The 17028-nt window shown below is 32.6% G+C and overlaps 4 protein-coding genes across 8 annotated transcripts in view; all 4 read right to left on the bottom strand.

The window, feature by feature from the left end:
- LOC101500373 (mRNA-decapping enzyme-like protein) overlaps positions 1 to 1778 on the bottom strand; it is a 5175-nt gene extending 3397 nt beyond the window's left edge. Inside the window, exons 1-4 of the mRNA XM_004487422.4 lie at positions 1465 to 1778; positions 1339 to 1379; positions 1166 to 1215; positions 451 to 595 (exon numbers count right to left, since the gene is read on the bottom strand). Of these exons, the coding sequence (XP_004487479.1) occupies positions 451 to 595; positions 1166 to 1215; positions 1339 to 1379; positions 1465 to 1623 (395 nt within the window). The 5' untranslated portion in view covers positions 1624 to 1778. The remainder of the gene's footprint in view (positions 1 to 450; positions 596 to 1165; positions 1216 to 1338; positions 1380 to 1464) is intronic.
- Positions 1779 to 2861: 1083 nt separating this feature from the next.
- Positions 2862 to 9162, bottom strand: LOC101500684 (OVARIAN TUMOR DOMAIN-containing deubiquitinating enzyme 6). 5 transcript variants are annotated; one of them, XM_012717543.3, is made up of 10 exons: positions 9006 to 9162; positions 8746 to 8795; positions 7822 to 8665; positions 7091 to 7252; positions 5897 to 5974; positions 4306 to 4384; positions 4087 to 4232; positions 3750 to 3815; positions 3477 to 3651; positions 2862 to 3297 (listed from the first exon to the last, which is right to left on the bottom strand). In XM_012717543.3, exons 3-10 carry the CDS (start codon positions 8497 to 8499, stop codon positions 3080 to 3082), a joined length of 1602 nt encoding a protein of 533 aa, XP_012572997.1. In that variant the 5' UTR covers positions 8500 to 8665; positions 8746 to 8795; positions 9006 to 9162; the 3' UTR covers positions 2862 to 3079. The 5 variants fall into 5 exon arrangements, with proteins under 5 accessions (XP_012572997.1, XP_027187371.1, XP_004487481.1 ...); XM_027331570.2 differs by having other exon boundaries at positions 8746 to 8839; positions 9006 to 9158; XM_004487424.4 differs by having other exon boundaries at positions 7822 to 8795.
- A 1367-nt stretch (positions 9163 to 10529) lies between these two features.
- On the bottom strand, positions 10530 to 12193 carry LOC101501632 (casparian strip membrane protein 4). The gene is made up of 3 exons (XM_004487427.4): positions 11729 to 12193; positions 10967 to 11090; positions 10530 to 10862 (listed from the first exon to the last, which is right to left on the bottom strand). The coding sequence occupies exons 1-3, from the start codon at positions 12061 to 12063 to the stop codon at positions 10647 to 10649; spliced, it is 675 nt and encodes a 224-aa protein (XP_004487484.1). The 5' UTR covers positions 12064 to 12193; the 3' UTR covers positions 10530 to 10646.
- A 2625-nt stretch (positions 12194 to 14818) lies between these two features.
- On the bottom strand, positions 14819 to 16522 carry LOC101501945 (neoxanthin synthase, chloroplastic-like). The gene has a single exon (XM_004487428.4). It carries the CDS (start codon positions 16360 to 16362, stop codon positions 14857 to 14859), a length of 1506 nt encoding a protein of 501 aa, XP_004487485.1. The 5' UTR covers positions 16363 to 16522; the 3' UTR covers positions 14819 to 14856.
- Between the last annotated feature and the right edge of the window lie 506 nt (positions 16523 to 17028).

Below are 17028 nucleotides of genomic sequence, written 5' to 3'. Positions count from 1 at the left end.
CCTGGAAGTATTTTCCCAAATCTACTTGTACTAACTAACTTTAAAAATCCTACACTTAACATATAACAAGTTTCAGATAGTACTAACATGTTTGGATTTGCTTCAAATATAAGAAGATATTGCTTTTTCCTAAATCTCTCTCATAAATATGTTTATTATAAGTTATTTTGTAAACAAAATAAGCTAAGCCAAACAGGAACTGTTCTCCCTTGGTTATTCAGAAACAATACAAGAGCTAAGTTTTTTGCCAAAACCTGAAAACAATACCTGCTAAAAAGATTTGCAACCTCTTCACATTCGCGAGCATTGTAAGTTATTTATGTAAACAAATATGTTTATAATAAGTTATTTTGTAAACAAAATAAGCTAAGCCAAACAGGAACTGTTCTCCCTTGGTTATTCAGAAACAATACAAGAGCTAAGTTTTTTGCCAAAACCTGAAAACAATACCTGCTAAAAAGATTTGCAACCTCTTCACATTCGCGAGCATTGTAGAACCAAATACCATTTACTTCTTGAGCAGCATTTCTATATAATAGATATGGAACCTGAACTTCATACTCGAAATCCCCCAGGAGGTTTTCCACCAAATTTTCTGCTTATGCCAACATGGACAAGGGTTAAATACAACATGCATGAACATTATCAATTCTCCATTAGCACCACATCAAGTATCTAGTTCATCCTTATAACAATATCTAAGAGACATGTTTATAATTTTTGCAATTAATAAGGATAAAACCAATTCTATAAATTTAAGTATTAAAGAATACCACTAGGCTACTAACTAAAAAATATATTATTACCAAACATACTTAAATAGAGGAATAACTAACATACTTAAATATTCCAAGATCAGAATCTAACTCAAAAAACTATACTTGAATACTAACTTTCCAACAACGAGGTAACAGACTGATATTTACGCAGCCGCCATATATTAACATAAGACATAATAGTATCCAATTCAAGCATTTTCGACTTTGATCTCGCTTCCTATGAACCGGTTTACAAAATAATCCAATGAACTGAAGATGGACACATGTTTGGAAGCAAAATGGTATGTTTTCATAACCAAATCCATTCATTTTTCTGTTCAAATTCTAAATTGATTACAATAACCAAAAACAGATAGATAGATAGATAGATAGATAGACTCACTAACCAGTATTGCGGCGGTTCATCACAATAAACTGAAATCGTGGTTGCGTGTTTCTGAAACAAAACAAAAACCACACAATTAACTGCAGTTGATAACAAATTTCCAATTAAAACACTTGGATCGCTCATTGAACTAATTAGTCGCGTAAAGTAATAAACAATTACTAAATAATGAACCTCTTAACAACGAAGAGAGATCCTTCAACATCCTTGCGGCTCTGCAAATCAATTAAAGAGAATAATGAGAGAGAGAAATGAAGTAGAGAGAGAAAATGAAGAAAAAAAAGAGGAGAAAAGGCGAACCCATTGGCTGAGATCGATGTTAAACTCATAGAAGGTGACGTGAGCGGCGGTTATGAGAATTTCTTCAACGAAAGGGTCGATTCGTTGAAGAACGGTGAGGTTGAGAAGCTTTGTGCTTTGCTGGTCTAGATTTGGCATCAATTTACCGTTCTGAGACATAATTGCGTTCTTCTGTATAAAAATCAAATGAAGAACCCTTGAATTTTGGGGGTTAGGGTTGGGTCCTCTCTCTCTCTCTGAGAAGGCTGAAAACGTAGAGAGAGTGCAACGCAATGAAATGCAGGTGAACCGTGTATGAGTCTATCAGACTCAGCTTCTTCATGAAGAAAAACCTTGCCATAATGACTAAAATAACCTTCCAACTAATTCATTTATTCTATTATTTTAGTTCGTAGGGATACATTAGATTTTATTTACTCGTAGTATACTTCTACATGATAAAAAAAAAAAAATTCAGATTCAAAATTTAAGTTTAAATTTATTCTGATTATTATTTACAGCGTGGAGATTTAAGTAATGTAATAAGAATCTTTCTTTTTCCTTTTTTGGGTTGTCAATTTAGAATTTACAAGTAACGGTCAAGATAATGTGTATAGTTTTTATTTTTGATACAAGATAATGTGTATAGATATTAACGAATGATTGATAAAATCAGCCAGCTCATTAATTCCTATAACATAAATTCCATGCGAACAATGTATTTTCAGGGAAGGAAAAAATGCTCGAGTACACAGCCTGACACTTACATTTGAAGTTTTGTTGCAACAAAAACAAATTAAGCTTCTCTGTATTTTTGCATAAATGCATCAATCCAAAGAGGGTACCGCAAATGGCAACAGAAATTCTATCCAAAGAGGGTACTCAAAGACATGAATTTGGAGGGAACGACAGAGGGCACGTGAAAAAACTGCTTCTGTTTTGTCCTTTTTTCTTTTGGTCCATGCCCCTTGCTGTACTTGTCAAAAACTACACTCTTTGACAAGCAGATCATAGTGAAAACAATTACTGTTAAGGTTTTTTTCAACAAATTCAGTTTTGGGTTTTGGTATGTGAATATTTCTTTTCAAATTGAAGGCTACGTATAGATGGAGGCAACTATTGTCACCTTTTTCTAACAAATCCCCACTGAAAGATAGATTACTTATAGACAAAAGTTATCCGAAAACTAACTTTCAATTGATATATAGAATAAGTAAAAATAAAATAAACTTCAAAACAAACGTCAAATGCACGTTTTAACAAAAGCGGGGGAGTTCTAGTCGTTCCCAAAATCTATTTGTGTTCATTCACAACACAAATAATATAAATTTGAAGTTAAAAGTCTAGAAAATAATAGAAATTTGGAGTTAAAAGTGTAGAAAATTAGTTTGCATCAAAATGTATAATAGATTTGGTCCTTGAAAAATGTTGCGAAAATCTCATTATTTATCAACTTCGGATTGCACTAGCAAACTAAATCATATATTTGCTCAAATTTGTTTTCTACCACATTAGTAAAGACGTGAGATACGAAAATATACTAGAGCAAGTAAATACAAGATATTGATTTATTTGACTTGGATGACAATTGAATACTAACGTTCCAAATTTTATTTTATCGGAACTTGTTCTCTTGTCACTCAGTAGCCTTTCCTTTCCGTCTACTACTGCTGCCAGTTTCCAACAGGTAACAAACCATAGAATCAACATCATCCCCAAATATGCTGTATGCCTCAATAGCTTGTAGGTAACTAAATCCCATCGATAGTACCATATTCATGCTGCTGCTGCTGCTAAGATCAGAATCATTCTCTTTCCCGCGTTCCATCTTGGGATCACTACCAGACGATCCTGCTAGTTGCAAACAATTAGTTGGCTTAATGTTGGGTGAACTTGGGGAAAAAATGCAGGAAAACTTCTATAATTACTCGTTAAACTCAATTACAGAATGTATTAATTGTTGCAACCAATAGTTATAGAACTGCAATACTGCTTTTAAAGCAAATAAACCAACTTGTGTGAGAGATACTAACTTGCTCCAGAAGAAGATGGCTCAGCAGTTGATGTAGACGACTCTCTATTGCCAAGTTGTTGCTTAAATGTACCACCAGCAAGATATTCAGCCCGAGAAGCTTCCATCACAGCTCGCTCAATTTCCTTCTCTGTGAGCTCAAGATCAGAGTAAAACCGCCCCTCAGCTAAAAGTGCCTGCCACAAGAACGTTGTAAAAGCTAGCATCATCAGCTTCAATTTAAAGAACAAAAGAAGTGTTCACACTGTAGCAAATTACAATTTGAAATACTTGCATTATCAATTTGTTGGTCTTGCTGAGCTTTAATAGCAGCCTTGACTTTATCTTTGTCAACATTCATCTGCATTGTAAGTAAAAATGTTGCCATCAACCAGTTTCCAATCAATTTCTGTTCAATGTAATGATGAGTCGGTTTCCAAGTTAAAGGGTCCCCTTCTTTGGGGATCCTATAATACTTGAGGTTTTCTACAAATATTTTACGCATAATTCAATTTGTTATGTTTTTTTAGTTGGAAGGAAAATAACATGTATTGTTAACATATCCATCATACAATAAAATAGAAAGAAAAAAAGGAATGACGCAACATATACAATAATATCATAGTACTCACCCCACGAAGAGAGCTGAATCCAAGCCCTGCACCAATTGTTGGGCGCCGCGGGTCAACAAGGGAGTTGTAATGGTTACCTTGATGATAACTCAGGCGTACTGGTGGTGTATCAGTGTTATAGCTTCCATGAAATGTATTTATAGGCTCTGCGTCAATAATGATGTTATTAAACATAAAATGATAGATAACTAACAACTATAAAAAAAATGTAAGCTCTACCTGTGGAGTAGGAGTATATATGAATAGGTCGATTATACATTTCAGACATGGCTTGGATCTCAGCATTGTTGCCATAAACCTGCCAACAAGAGTTAGTAATACTTACGCCTATTCAGAAAGTTAAAAAGTACTATCTATCAACAAATTCCAACTAAAGCAACATACAGTGTTAAAAGAAATGATTATTATGAATAAAATTCAAGTGATCTCCCATATCATTTTAGAGGGAAAAAGTAAATCAATCATTCATAAGAAAATCATGAGAGTAAATCCCAGAAAATCCATAGTTGACATGCATTTGCATGTAATAAACTAATAGCAGGCATCAATTAATTTTTCAACAGTTGAGATCTATTAATTTACTTTATAAAATAAGTACTCGCTATAGAAGAAGCAAACTCATCGTGATTTTGACATATTCAAGACCAAGTGTAAGCGTGTAGCACGTCCATTGGGATACACAATCTTCACGTATTTCAATTTATTAATAAGATAATTGTGCGAAACCGTTATTATTTTAAAAACATATATCAGTTTTTTATCATATGAAATCCTCTAAATTTCCATATCTTTCAATTCATCCATCCAACAAAAAACTAGTCAATGCTGATATCTATAATTGTCCACATCATAACTTCAACTTAGTTATAAACTTATTAGTAATGTATAACTCTAACTAAGGTTGAAAAAGTAAGGACAAAGTATACATAACTAATTTACAAAAATGGGAAATAAAATGCCATGACGCACCAACAGACTCAAAGGGAGCTCCCAATTATAACTAAATTAAACACCAATAACCCATGCCTATATGCACACCAATTCTATTGCATATTTGATCATACCAATAATGCAAATAATTCCCTTAATCATGAGAAAGATGATATAATTACCTATTTTAGTGTCAAATTCCTCATAGGACAAAACTAGATATTAATGAAAAAATTGCAAAGCTAAAGTAAAATGAGCCTGCCTGCACATCTTAGAGAGCAAAGCAATAAGACTTCGCTACAATGTAACTTGCAGGGAAAAAAAAATCTGAGTGAAGAGTGAAAAGTTGAGGGAAAATGATGACATAATCACAAATCACAATCTAGATAATATGGTCTGAATGAAAGAAGGGAACAATCACAACCCACATCTAGATTAATTGGCATGTTAAAGTGTGTGAGCATGTGCATTTTCAATTACCAATTGCATTAATCACTCTTGTGCAAGTAAAAAAGTACAGCTTTCAAAACATTTGTGGATATGTTATAAATGGAAAAAATGACTGGGAGAAGGGAACAATCACAGCCCACATCTGGGTTAATTTGCACATTAAAGTGTGCATGTGATGTGACTATGAGTGTATGTGCTTTTTCAACTACCGATTGCACTAATCACTCCCTTAAGTACAAAAGTCCTGCGTCCGAACATATGTGGAGAGCTCCAACCTAATTATCTCGCAAATCATTTGAACAATAATACATGCAAGGGAAATTTTGGAATGTTTGGTTTAGAAGCCTAAAAGCCCAAAACTGCTGGAGTTGGTTTATAAACTTCGTATGTCATACAACCACAAAAAAGCCCAAATTGTGCTGTGACATACCTTATCTCTTCTCTTCCTCTTACAGTATGAGGTGAAACCTTCTGTTATAAACTGAGAAAAGTGATCTCTCTCGCGCTCCTGAGTACATAAAATCAGTACGTGAGAGGAGGTTAGTTTGATTCACAGGCAATATATAAATAGAATTAGAAAGAATGAATGAAAAGCAAGACCACAAGAAAAATGGTCAAGCTAAGCAATAGTGAGAAAAGATGATGTAATGCAATAAATCCCAGGCGTTTAACCAGAATGAGACTGAATGCTTCAGCCCAGATAAAATGATTATTTATTTTAAGAAAATTATTACCTTCATACCAGTATGTGAGCAAGAAACATACAGGAAGTTGCATTTATAATGCTGACATTAGACTAAGACACAGACAGAAACAGAACCATACCATCATAGGAGGTTAGTTTGATTCACAGGCAATATTTTAATAGAATTAGAAAGAATGAATCAAAAGCAAGAATGGCATAAAAACGGGCCCGCTAAGCAACAATGAGAAAATGACGTAATGCAATAATCAGAAAAAGTTAAACCAGGATGAAATAATCTAATGTACCCGCCTAGATATCATTATTTTTCCTACTAGAGTACAATAATACTTGTAGAAGTTTCAGTTCAGAACTTCCCCTTCTACAACACTGTTCATGTTTCAATTACTTCTGATTCAAACTTATTCCTTGCTTTTTTACATCTTATAAGAAAAAAAGGCCCATTTTCACTCACTCATTTACAATACCCCTAATATTTCTTTGATTTTGTCACAAAAGAACGTAAGTTTGGCAAGCTATATTCAAAAAGTTTCCCGCTGCCCAGGCATTCCGGCGTGCAAATACTAGGTGAAACCTAGATACATTAAAAACCCTCAATATGAATCCCAAAACCTAGAAGCAATTCTTCGTAAATCGTTACTTTATTTGCAAAAATAGTTTTAACACCGCAAAATCATAGTGACAGACTGGCATCCGCAGTGTTCCTAATTCTGTAGAATGTCACTCATGGATTGAAAATTACAATACTTACAATACAACCACAAAACCCATGAACCTTTATAAGAAATGAAACCTCTTTCAGTAAGTCATAAAATTGATTATAAGCTAACCTAATGAGAGGTCCAATTTACATTATGATACAACAAATCAAATATATGGATGTTTTGAAGGAAAAATACATTTAGCACAACATTATCATACCATATAATCTATGCTCATCTGTCTGACCAAATCATACAATTCTGAGTCTCCATACACTTGGTCGGCTACAGCACGAAAAAGGCAATTCCCATCCTCCATCATTCTTTTTACTTCATAGCCTTTTACCCTTCTAATATCAATTTCAAACTGTCGCTCTCTTTCCTGACATGGATGCCAATACCATTTCAATATATGATATAATCTCATTGAAGGCCATGAATCAACATTCTAATAACTAATATAAACATGCAATAGCACATTACATTATCTCCAAGCATTATGAATTATGACTTTATGATACAATAATACAACCCAACATTTACATTCTTATATAGGAAACCTAACAAACAGCACTTTCAAAACTAGGCCGTAATGATGCAAGTGAGTTTAGCCAGAACTAGAGAGAAATTATGTAGCAATATCTCTAAAATCTAAATGCAGAATCCCACTTAAAGAGTGTAGGATAGTTTATCAAAGTTAACCATTACTTCATTAATGTGGTTCTTCTCTTATACTAGCATATAGAGAAATAACAAATTATCACGACTTATCTCAGAATCAACCCACAAATAGTATGTTCTAAAAGAATCAAGAATCAAGTATTTTTTGTAGCAACATTGCTTTAACCTAACTACTCCCCACCTAACTCAGGCTAAATAATTATGAAATGAATCTCAGGAGAACATACAACAATTAATTACTCACTAGGACCAAGGTAATCATCAACTTACAACATCGTCATAAGAGGACACAAAGCATGGAATCTGTTCATCAGCACTATTATACCCCTCACTTTCATTATGAGCCCTGGGAGACGAAGGTCGAGACCCAGCAGGTGAAGTCCTAGCCGAAACAACAGGCCACACAGATGTTCTCCTAGGTGATCCTACATTAACAGCATTGGGAGACCCTGATATAGTTCTTCTTGAATTTAAGTTAGTTGCTAAAGGCTTTGGAGGTGGAACAGGAGGAGGTGGAGGATGTGAACTACCACCACCACCAACACTAACAGCTGAATCCTCACACATGTCCTCATACTCAATCACAGTTCTTTCTCCACTCAACCCTCTTATCAATTCTTGAGGACCCTCAACCTCTTCTTTAACATCTTTCCCAGGATCAGCAATTACTTCATTGCCTAACGAAGTATCACTCTGCTCCAAATGAAGACTTTCCATAAATGGATCATCACTTTTTGCCCTGTTACAATCACTAGTCCCAGCATACTCCAAAAGCTCATCACCAACAACAAGTCCAGGTGCTTCTTCTTCACTTTCCTCATCCTTAGCAGGCGGATTAACCTGTGCACCCTGCTCGGGCCGAACGGACGAAGACCCAGCACGGTTAGGGTTAGGGTTCTGAGAAGTACCACCACCCGAAGAACCACGCTGAACCAAAATACGAGTCATGGTAAACTAATCACCCGAACAAGCCACCAAACACGATGGCGTTTTAAGCACCTCAGTGAACCAAAACCCTACCCTCGAACGGTTTATCGCGTGTTCTTGCCTTGGGCGCAGTGATTCCAATGCCTTTGCTGAACGATTTCTTCAGATCCTCGCAACAAAACGATCTCTGCATTCCCCTAATAATTCTCATCAGACCCAAACCTTCAACTTTAAACAACAAAACCTTCTTTGAGATGTCGAATTTACCGAGATTTTTTTTCACCGCCGATTAAAGCTTCCTCCTCCGCAACCGCCACCTGCATCCAACACCACCATCAATAAACCTCTCTTTTTCTCATTTCTGACAAAATAAAATAAAGAAGTATTTAAATTAATTTCAATTTTAATTAAAATCAATTTCAATTTGTAATCGATAACAACAAATTACAATCAAACGCACAAGAATCTAATCGTCAAGATTTAACCAGAGATTAATAGAAAGAGATAAATGGGAGATGAAGTTGAACCTGAGAGAATCGAAAGAAAGAAATGGAAGATAAGTGAGACAAACAAATTGGAAAAAAATTAGGGTTTTATTTTTGTGAGAAAAGGAATCAGCGAAGGAAACTGAGAGAGGAAGGTTAGAATGTTGAGAGAGAAAGAAATGGTTAGAAGAAGTTGCTAGCGTTTTTAACGGTGGAAGGAAAAGAGAGTGGCACGTGATCTAGAGTCTACAGTATGACATGTGGCGAGTTTAAACAGTTGATGGCACGTGAGATATTATTTAGTCAACAAATGGTTCTTGATGGATGGCGTTCGTATGACATGGATGGCGTTCTTGATGGATGGCGTTCGTATGACATGGTAACATGGAACCGTTGGATTGGGCATGGTGGAGAATTTGATCAGATCATCGCTCCCATGTGGCATCCTGATCAAATAATTGTTTTATTTTAATGAAATTAGAGGTGGAAAAATATTTATTTTATATGTTATTTTTGGTGCATATATTTAATTTAATATGTTAATAATCGAAAATTTGGTGTTTTAATAAATATTTTCTATTTTCATTTCATATTCAATTAACATTGACCAAAAAAGATTTGTAAAATTATTAAGAGTGGATGGAACATGTATAAACTCAATTTTATACTATCATCTAATTAAAGTGGAGTTTTAAATTATACCACCATTCATATTTTAATAAACTAATTGTTACATAATGTGTGGATCGTGATCATTCGCTACACTTTCAAATCCCCAACTTCTTCTAGTCGGCTTTCACCATTTTAAAATTGAATGCAAATCTAATTTAGATTGAGAATGAATTTTTTAAGGTAAATTTTTTTTCTTCGGTAGAATGAAAATGAATGAATGATGAAAATATTAAAATGAAAATAAATTATGGAGATTTTCACTAAACTTCCTTAATTGAAATATCACTAGAGATAATCTGCTCTCGTTTAGATTGATTTGTAAGTGTGAGTGAATGCGAAAATAGATTTATTGTCTTTTGGTGTACGGTGACTTTAGTGCATTTAAGTAAAATTGATGATTAAAATAAATTGATAAAAATTATTTAAAATAAATAGAATAATTGATTATAAAATATATATATAAAAAGTTATCAAAGATAGAGAATGTAAAGGTAAATAATCTCGATCGAGGTGAATATACAGTTTGCAATTTTGAAAAATTTATAGTTCTACATCAAAGATACAATAACCATAACGACGACTAAATGATTGATATAAAATCTATAATTTTTATAACCATTTTAATACTTATTTTAATTTGTTATTACAAATATTTGATAAAAATATATTAAATATTTTTTCACAAAATACTAAATACTTTCTAAGTAACTGAGTACTCCGTAATAGATAATAATAATAATAATAATAATAATAATAATAATAATAATAATAATAATAATATATTTTTATCATTATTTACAAATACTATTATTATTATTACTTGACGGTCTAAGAGGTGAAGCATTTTAACCTTATAAACTAACATTTGCAATATAGAATTTGTTGCAAACAACAAACATTGAACTTGACTTTTCACTTCAATACGATAAAAATAAGTTACAAACCACAAAATCAAACAAGTTGACAACACTTAAAAAAGAGTAATAATTTTTGTGAACAACCATAGAGTTGTTAACTCCTTTTGAGAGCCACTGAAGACACCAGAACCAAACAAGCTAAGAAAATGGCAGCAACAAAAGAAGCAATGACAGCCAAACTACTACCCTGACAAAAATCAGTGAATTGCTGACAAATGGCATTCCAATTTGCATCTTGACTCCCATTGTGTGCTAAGTACACAATAGCTGCAGCAGATGAAGCAGCTGCAACAACTAAGCCCATCAACACCTGCAATTATAGTATTGAATCATTATTACTTGAATATGACATAATGGTGATTAATGCATTATTATTATTATTATTATCTTTACTCATATAGAATTTGATCTTACTAAATCAATGATGACAAGTAGAAACCGTGGCCCAACTGCAAGAGGTCTAACAATGCAGACAATTGAGAATGGCAAAGAGAGGATCAGAATTCCACTTGCTGTTGCATTTGCCCCCACAAAAAACCTGTAATTTAGTAGTTTTAAGGTAGTGATTTGAATTGTATTGCTCTCGATTAATGTCTCGATTAATGTAATTATATCGATTTGAATGAACAAACATATAAAAAATGGAAAGAAGGAAACTTTTAATAATTAAAGTGGTAGTAACAGTCATTTTTGTACTTTAAAACTACAAAACTAAACTCTTACCATTACCATTGAGCTAACACTTCAAGTGTAATATTCTTTTATATAAATATATAAATTAAATAAATAAAGATAAAATTCTAAATATGATAGTTTAAATGATTAAGATAAAATTCTAAATATAATAGTTTAAATGAATGATAAAATTGGAAACAAAGAATTCATACTTAATCGGTGAATTCTTCTGTGGACCACATTAATAAGTGGTTGGTTGTGTACCAATGCTTAAAAGTTACCGGCTATAACAATGATCAACGATATTTTTCGGATGTATAAAGTAATAATGATTTGATTGGCGTCGATTCGACAATTTTATTTTAAGAGGCACAATATTTTTTCTTTATTTTTATCGAACTGACATTGATCAAGTCATTCTCTCAAGAATAAAATTTCAGATAATTTTTAAATATTGATCGGAGCCAGGTGACTGGCTATGCATCCATTAGATTAACTTACCTAAACATAGGAAAATCATCCCATTGAGCATGGAACTGAAGAAACTGAGTGAAGAATGGAAGTATTTGTTCATTAGTCCCCATAAGAACAGCAGCACCAAGAGCAGAACCAATGGCACTAAGCCTCAAAATAAAGTCTAAGATTGCAATTCCCTTTTTCATTCCACCTTTGTGATGTGGTGTAGCTTTTGTGGTAACAACATGAGTTTTTGCGGCAGCAGGTGGAGGAGGAGCATCCCCATCATCAATGGATTTCCCTTTGCCATTGCTCCTAGTCCTCTTGGATTCTAGGATTGGAGCTGATGATGATTCCTCAACCTCTTTTCCTGAGTCCATTATAATCAGATTTTGTAGATGCTATATATGTAATATTGAAATTGCTACTTATGTGTATATATAGATAGATGAATATAAAAGCTGATTTACATATTCAAATAAAGTTGTCTTTGAAGTTATGTGTAGATTATAATTGTGATAAGGTTTATGATCAAGGAGTTGTTAAGAACTCACTTGCTCCACTTCTTACACCAAAAACATTCTTCTTTGATTATGTTAGGTTCCTACCACCAGTATGACTAAACCACTAACTAAAATGATTGTAAGATAAAAGAATAAATAAATATACTTATGGATGCTTTGGTATATCTTTAGATTAGATAACCCAATTTTATGCAAGAATTGGATAACTAGGCTGTCTCAGGCAGAAATCAAATATCTGAAAATCAAGTAGTGCATTAAATGGCTTCTTATATGTAAATTGAATCATAAACTTTTGGATCTTTATGTTTTTTTTTATTCTTTTAGATTCGTCAGATATTTTCGTTATTTCTATTTTGAATTTGTAACGTTAAAATTCATATTTAATAAATTTTGGACACCTATTTATAGTTTATAATAGCAGGGGGAAATAGTATTAAAAAGAATAAAGTGAGTAAGCTGAAAAACAATGTCCAATCATATGAAACTATACTTCATGTGGAATCCTCTTTAAAAGGGATATTCGGACGAAGACCAAGGAAAAATATAGAGAAAATTATCAAGAAAGATCTAAAAGCATGGTTTGGATAAAATATTATAAAATATTACAACACATTTGATCCATGTACTCGACCTCACCTAATTAAACAAGAATTAGTTGTTGTTGAAGTTACTAAACTTAAATCCTCGTCCTCACAACCTTAAGTCATCTAGACCAATTTCTTGAAAACTAACTATATCATCGTTGACATTTCAAATGACTAGATTCATAAGAAAATTATTTGTTCTTAGAAAAGTTCTCTATTAAAAAAGTAAGTAGGCGAAAATATACTTATCTGTTTTTCGCCATTTTTACCTCACACTCAGTAGAATCTTGCACTTGATTTTTACTAGTTTTTTATAGGCAGTGATTTTAACTAGTTTATGTATAAAAGTAAATTTCAATAGGTCAATACAGCACAACCTGCTGCTAGCACATTCCTCAAATAGTCTCTAGTGATCAACTGTCTTTCCTTCTGCTGATTCCCAACGTTCTCTAGACTCCTTTCTTTTTTGAAGTATAATGTTAGTCCTTTTGCACAAACTTTACAATTTTAATGCATCCACCATTTTACTTACAATAGCATAAATATCTTGCACCATTTAAATTGAATTACATAGCTAATTGTTCATCTTCACATCTAATGGTAGCATCGTTTGTCCACACATCCTCTAGTGGCAATCCCGTGCTTGTTAGACTTTTACTAAAAATATTCAGCAGATGCATTTTTGGAAACTTATGCCAAAACTTTTAAAATTAGTATTATAATTTATAGTACTAATAATAGTAGCATAACTAAAATACATGTCTTAGTTTATTAATCATAAAAAATTCAAGGAATAATACAGCTGGCAGTGTCATAATACAGCTATTAATTTTTGACATATCTGCAAGTAACTAACACATCACACATCCTTTACAACCCTGGTCTAGCGCAAGTGTTTGGTACGTAGTGTGTAATGTTGTAAAGCATGGGATACCTAATTCAATTCCAAATAATAATTAAAGCTTGTGTTTTTAATGGTGTTAGATTTTACAAGGCAAAGGTAAATCAAAAATTATTAATCTAGGCAATTTTTTGATGAAACTTGACTTGAATTAATCTAGGCAATTTTTTGATGCATTCTTTGATTTGAAACCTTATTACTTACAAGGGTTTCTCTCTTCAAGTTTGAGTTTAAATTGCATTGTTTGGTTGAGCATGTCACTCTTTGCACATGCCTTAAATCCATCTAGGTTTGCTATTGTCACAAAGTGTCCTGTATTATTTGCTAAAATAATGGGTAATATTTCTTTAGAATCTTATTGGAGATTGTAAATGCAATAAGATTTTTATCTTTTTTCACATAATCTTAAAATAAAAACTAAAAATAATTATAAATCTTTATTTTGACTTCGATGTTTTCTCTTGTGGTATATTTTCTCTGTTAGTATCTTTTGAGTTACAAATTTAATGTTCTCGTTATTCTTTGTAACAGAAAATAGAAAAGCAACATAAAAAAATTAATATGTATTCATTTGGAATGTTAGAAACATATTTATTTGGAATGTTTTGAATCAGTAAAATATTTTTGGTTTGTTATATTTTATTGTTTGAATTTCAAAATATCTAAATGTTTTTATTTTTGGTTTGTTATATTTTATTGTTTGAATTTCAAAATATCTAAATGTTTTTATAATTGACTCGGTATCATAACAACCATATTTTATAGTTTATCAATTTATTTTAGTTAAAATATGGGTGTATTTTTTTAAATCGCAAATACAGGAACAAATACTATAATACTCTAATATTCTGCCTAAATTCTTTCGATTGGCTTCCATATAAGTTAATCATAGTTATGGTTTTGGGAGATAAAAAACTGAAGAAGATTGAATGGAAAAAAGAAAGGATAGAAACAAATGAAAGATTGATAAAAGTTGACAAAGATTCAAATCAAGATTAAAGAATTATATGAAACAATAGATGTCAATTTAACATATTAATGAGAATTCAAATGTATTAATTTTCAACAACAAAATTTTAATATTAATGAAAATTCAAACAGATCCGTCTTCAAGTTTAGCCATTAATAAACAAAAACATAAAATTGTATTTTCTCAACCTTCCATCATCTTATGGATTCTAAAGCCATATTACCCATCATTTTAGCAAATGGAACAGGACACTTTGTGACAATATCAAACCTAGATGAATTTGAGGCATGTCCAAAAAGTGATATGCTTAACAAAGCAAAATCCTTTAAATTCAACCTTGAAGAAAGAAACCCTTGCCAATAATATGGTTTCAAGTCAAAGAATGCATCAAAAAAATGTCTAGTCTCATTCAAGTCAAGCTTCAACAAAGTCTCCATTCCAAAAGAGTAACATTCCCTAACAAATCTTCTCTCAATAGGCCACATGCTATTCCAAACTTTAGCATAAAGTTGTTTCCCTCTTATCATTCTAGTGGAACCAAGACACTCGTTAATAGAAGCAGCTACAATAGGTGCTAGAGCCATTGTTCTAGCAACCATGTATCCACTAGAAGGATGAACTACACCACAATTTCCACCAAATGCCATCACATTTTGAGGTATCCTAGGTAAAGGTCCTCCCATTGGAATCAAACATTTCTCATCTTCCAATACTCTTTTCACTCTAATTCCTAAATGTCTTAATCTTGCAACCATCCTTCTTTTGACTTCCATGTATGACAAAACAGGACGACTCACAAGTGAAGTTTCTTCAAGAAAAATCAAATTTGAACTAAATGGCATAGCATACAAAAAAGTAGGAACTTTGGAATTAACATTTCTTAAATAAGGCTCATTCCCCAAATGGGAATCTCTCCAATCCATCAAAACCATTTTATCCAAATCAAAAGGGTGAGTATCAACTTCAACCAAAACACCATGAGCAATTTGACAACCATAGTTTCTCACTTTATGATCATCATACTCTATAAAATTACTGCCAAAACCACTAGCATCAACAACTAAACTACCCTTCAACTTTGTCCCATTATCACAAACAACAAAAGACTCAAACTCATGATGCTTAATTTCCCATACCTTTGCCTTGTAAAATTGAACTCCATTAAAAATACAAGCTTTAACCAATTTTTCCTTAAGTTTCCTCCTATTAACCCTTCCATAGGAACGATCCAAATACTTGGTATTGTTATCATCAATATAAATAGAAGCCATAGGCCATGTTTTATCCAAACAATCTTGTAGCCCAAGGCCTTCAAACTCATCCAACCACACACCATAGTTATTAGGCCAAATAGATAAAGGGTCAGGATCAACACAACAAACCTTGATTCCATAAAGGGAAACTTGTTCCGCAAGGCGAATGCCTGCGGGGCCAGCACCGATTATAATCACATCAAAATGAGAACGATCAGAAGGTTGGAACCATGGAAGGTCGAAATCTAAGGATTCGGGTTGATACTCGGGTTTTAAGTCAAGGAAATTCCCAAACTTGCTTGTGCTTTGGATCTTGCTACTAGTTTTTCTTGAAGTTGGAAGTGATATTGTTTGATGGGTTTTGAGGAGAGGGATTATTGAAGGTGTGAATTGGTTGTGTGTTTTGGTTGGAGGTGGTGGAGAAATTAACATAAGACGAGTGCCCATGTTTTGCGGAAGGGTGTTTTTTTGTTTTTGTTTTGTGATTGTGAGCTGATTGAAGAGGAAGCTAATTTAATGTTTGGTTTTTGGTAATAATACTAATAATAATAAAGGATAAAGAATAAAGAGAGTTTGGTGATGGGGAAGATGTGCATGGAGACAAAGAGGAATCATAAACTGAAAGCACCAAAATGATGCTTTCGTTTCGTTTTTCTCAACCAATTTTGGCGCATGTTTTAAATTTGGATTTGCTGATTTTTTTAGCAATAATAATAGATCATTTCTAATAAATGAATTTCACATGTACCTGTACATTTAAATTTTAAATTTATAGTTAAATCAATTTTAAAAAAAATTATTTTTTATCATTTATATAATTATAATAACTAAATATTACCTATTAAAAATATCAATGAAATAAAATTTAATTTTTATGAATTTTTTATTTTTTTATAATAGTGAATATTAAATATATTGATGATAAAATGTAAAAAATTATATAATATTTATAGACAACGAAATGATGTATTTATTCCATAAAGGGAAACTTGTTCCGCAAGGCGAATGCCTGCGGGGCCAGCACCGATTATAATCACATCAAAATGAGAACGATCAGAAGGTTGGAACCATGGAAGGTCGAAATCTAAGGATTCGGGTTGATACTCGGGTTTT

This window comes from Cicer arietinum, chromosome 1, assembly GCF_000331145.2.
Source record: "Cicer arietinum cultivar CDC Frontier isolate Library 1 chromosome 1, Cicar.CDCFrontier_v2.0, whole genome shotgun sequence".
Taxonomy (NCBI): domain Eukaryota; kingdom Viridiplantae; phylum Streptophyta; class Magnoliopsida; order Fabales; family Fabaceae; genus Cicer; species Cicer arietinum.
Note: the sequence above shows the minus strand (reverse complement) of the source record. Positions and strands in the feature narration are given on the sequence as shown.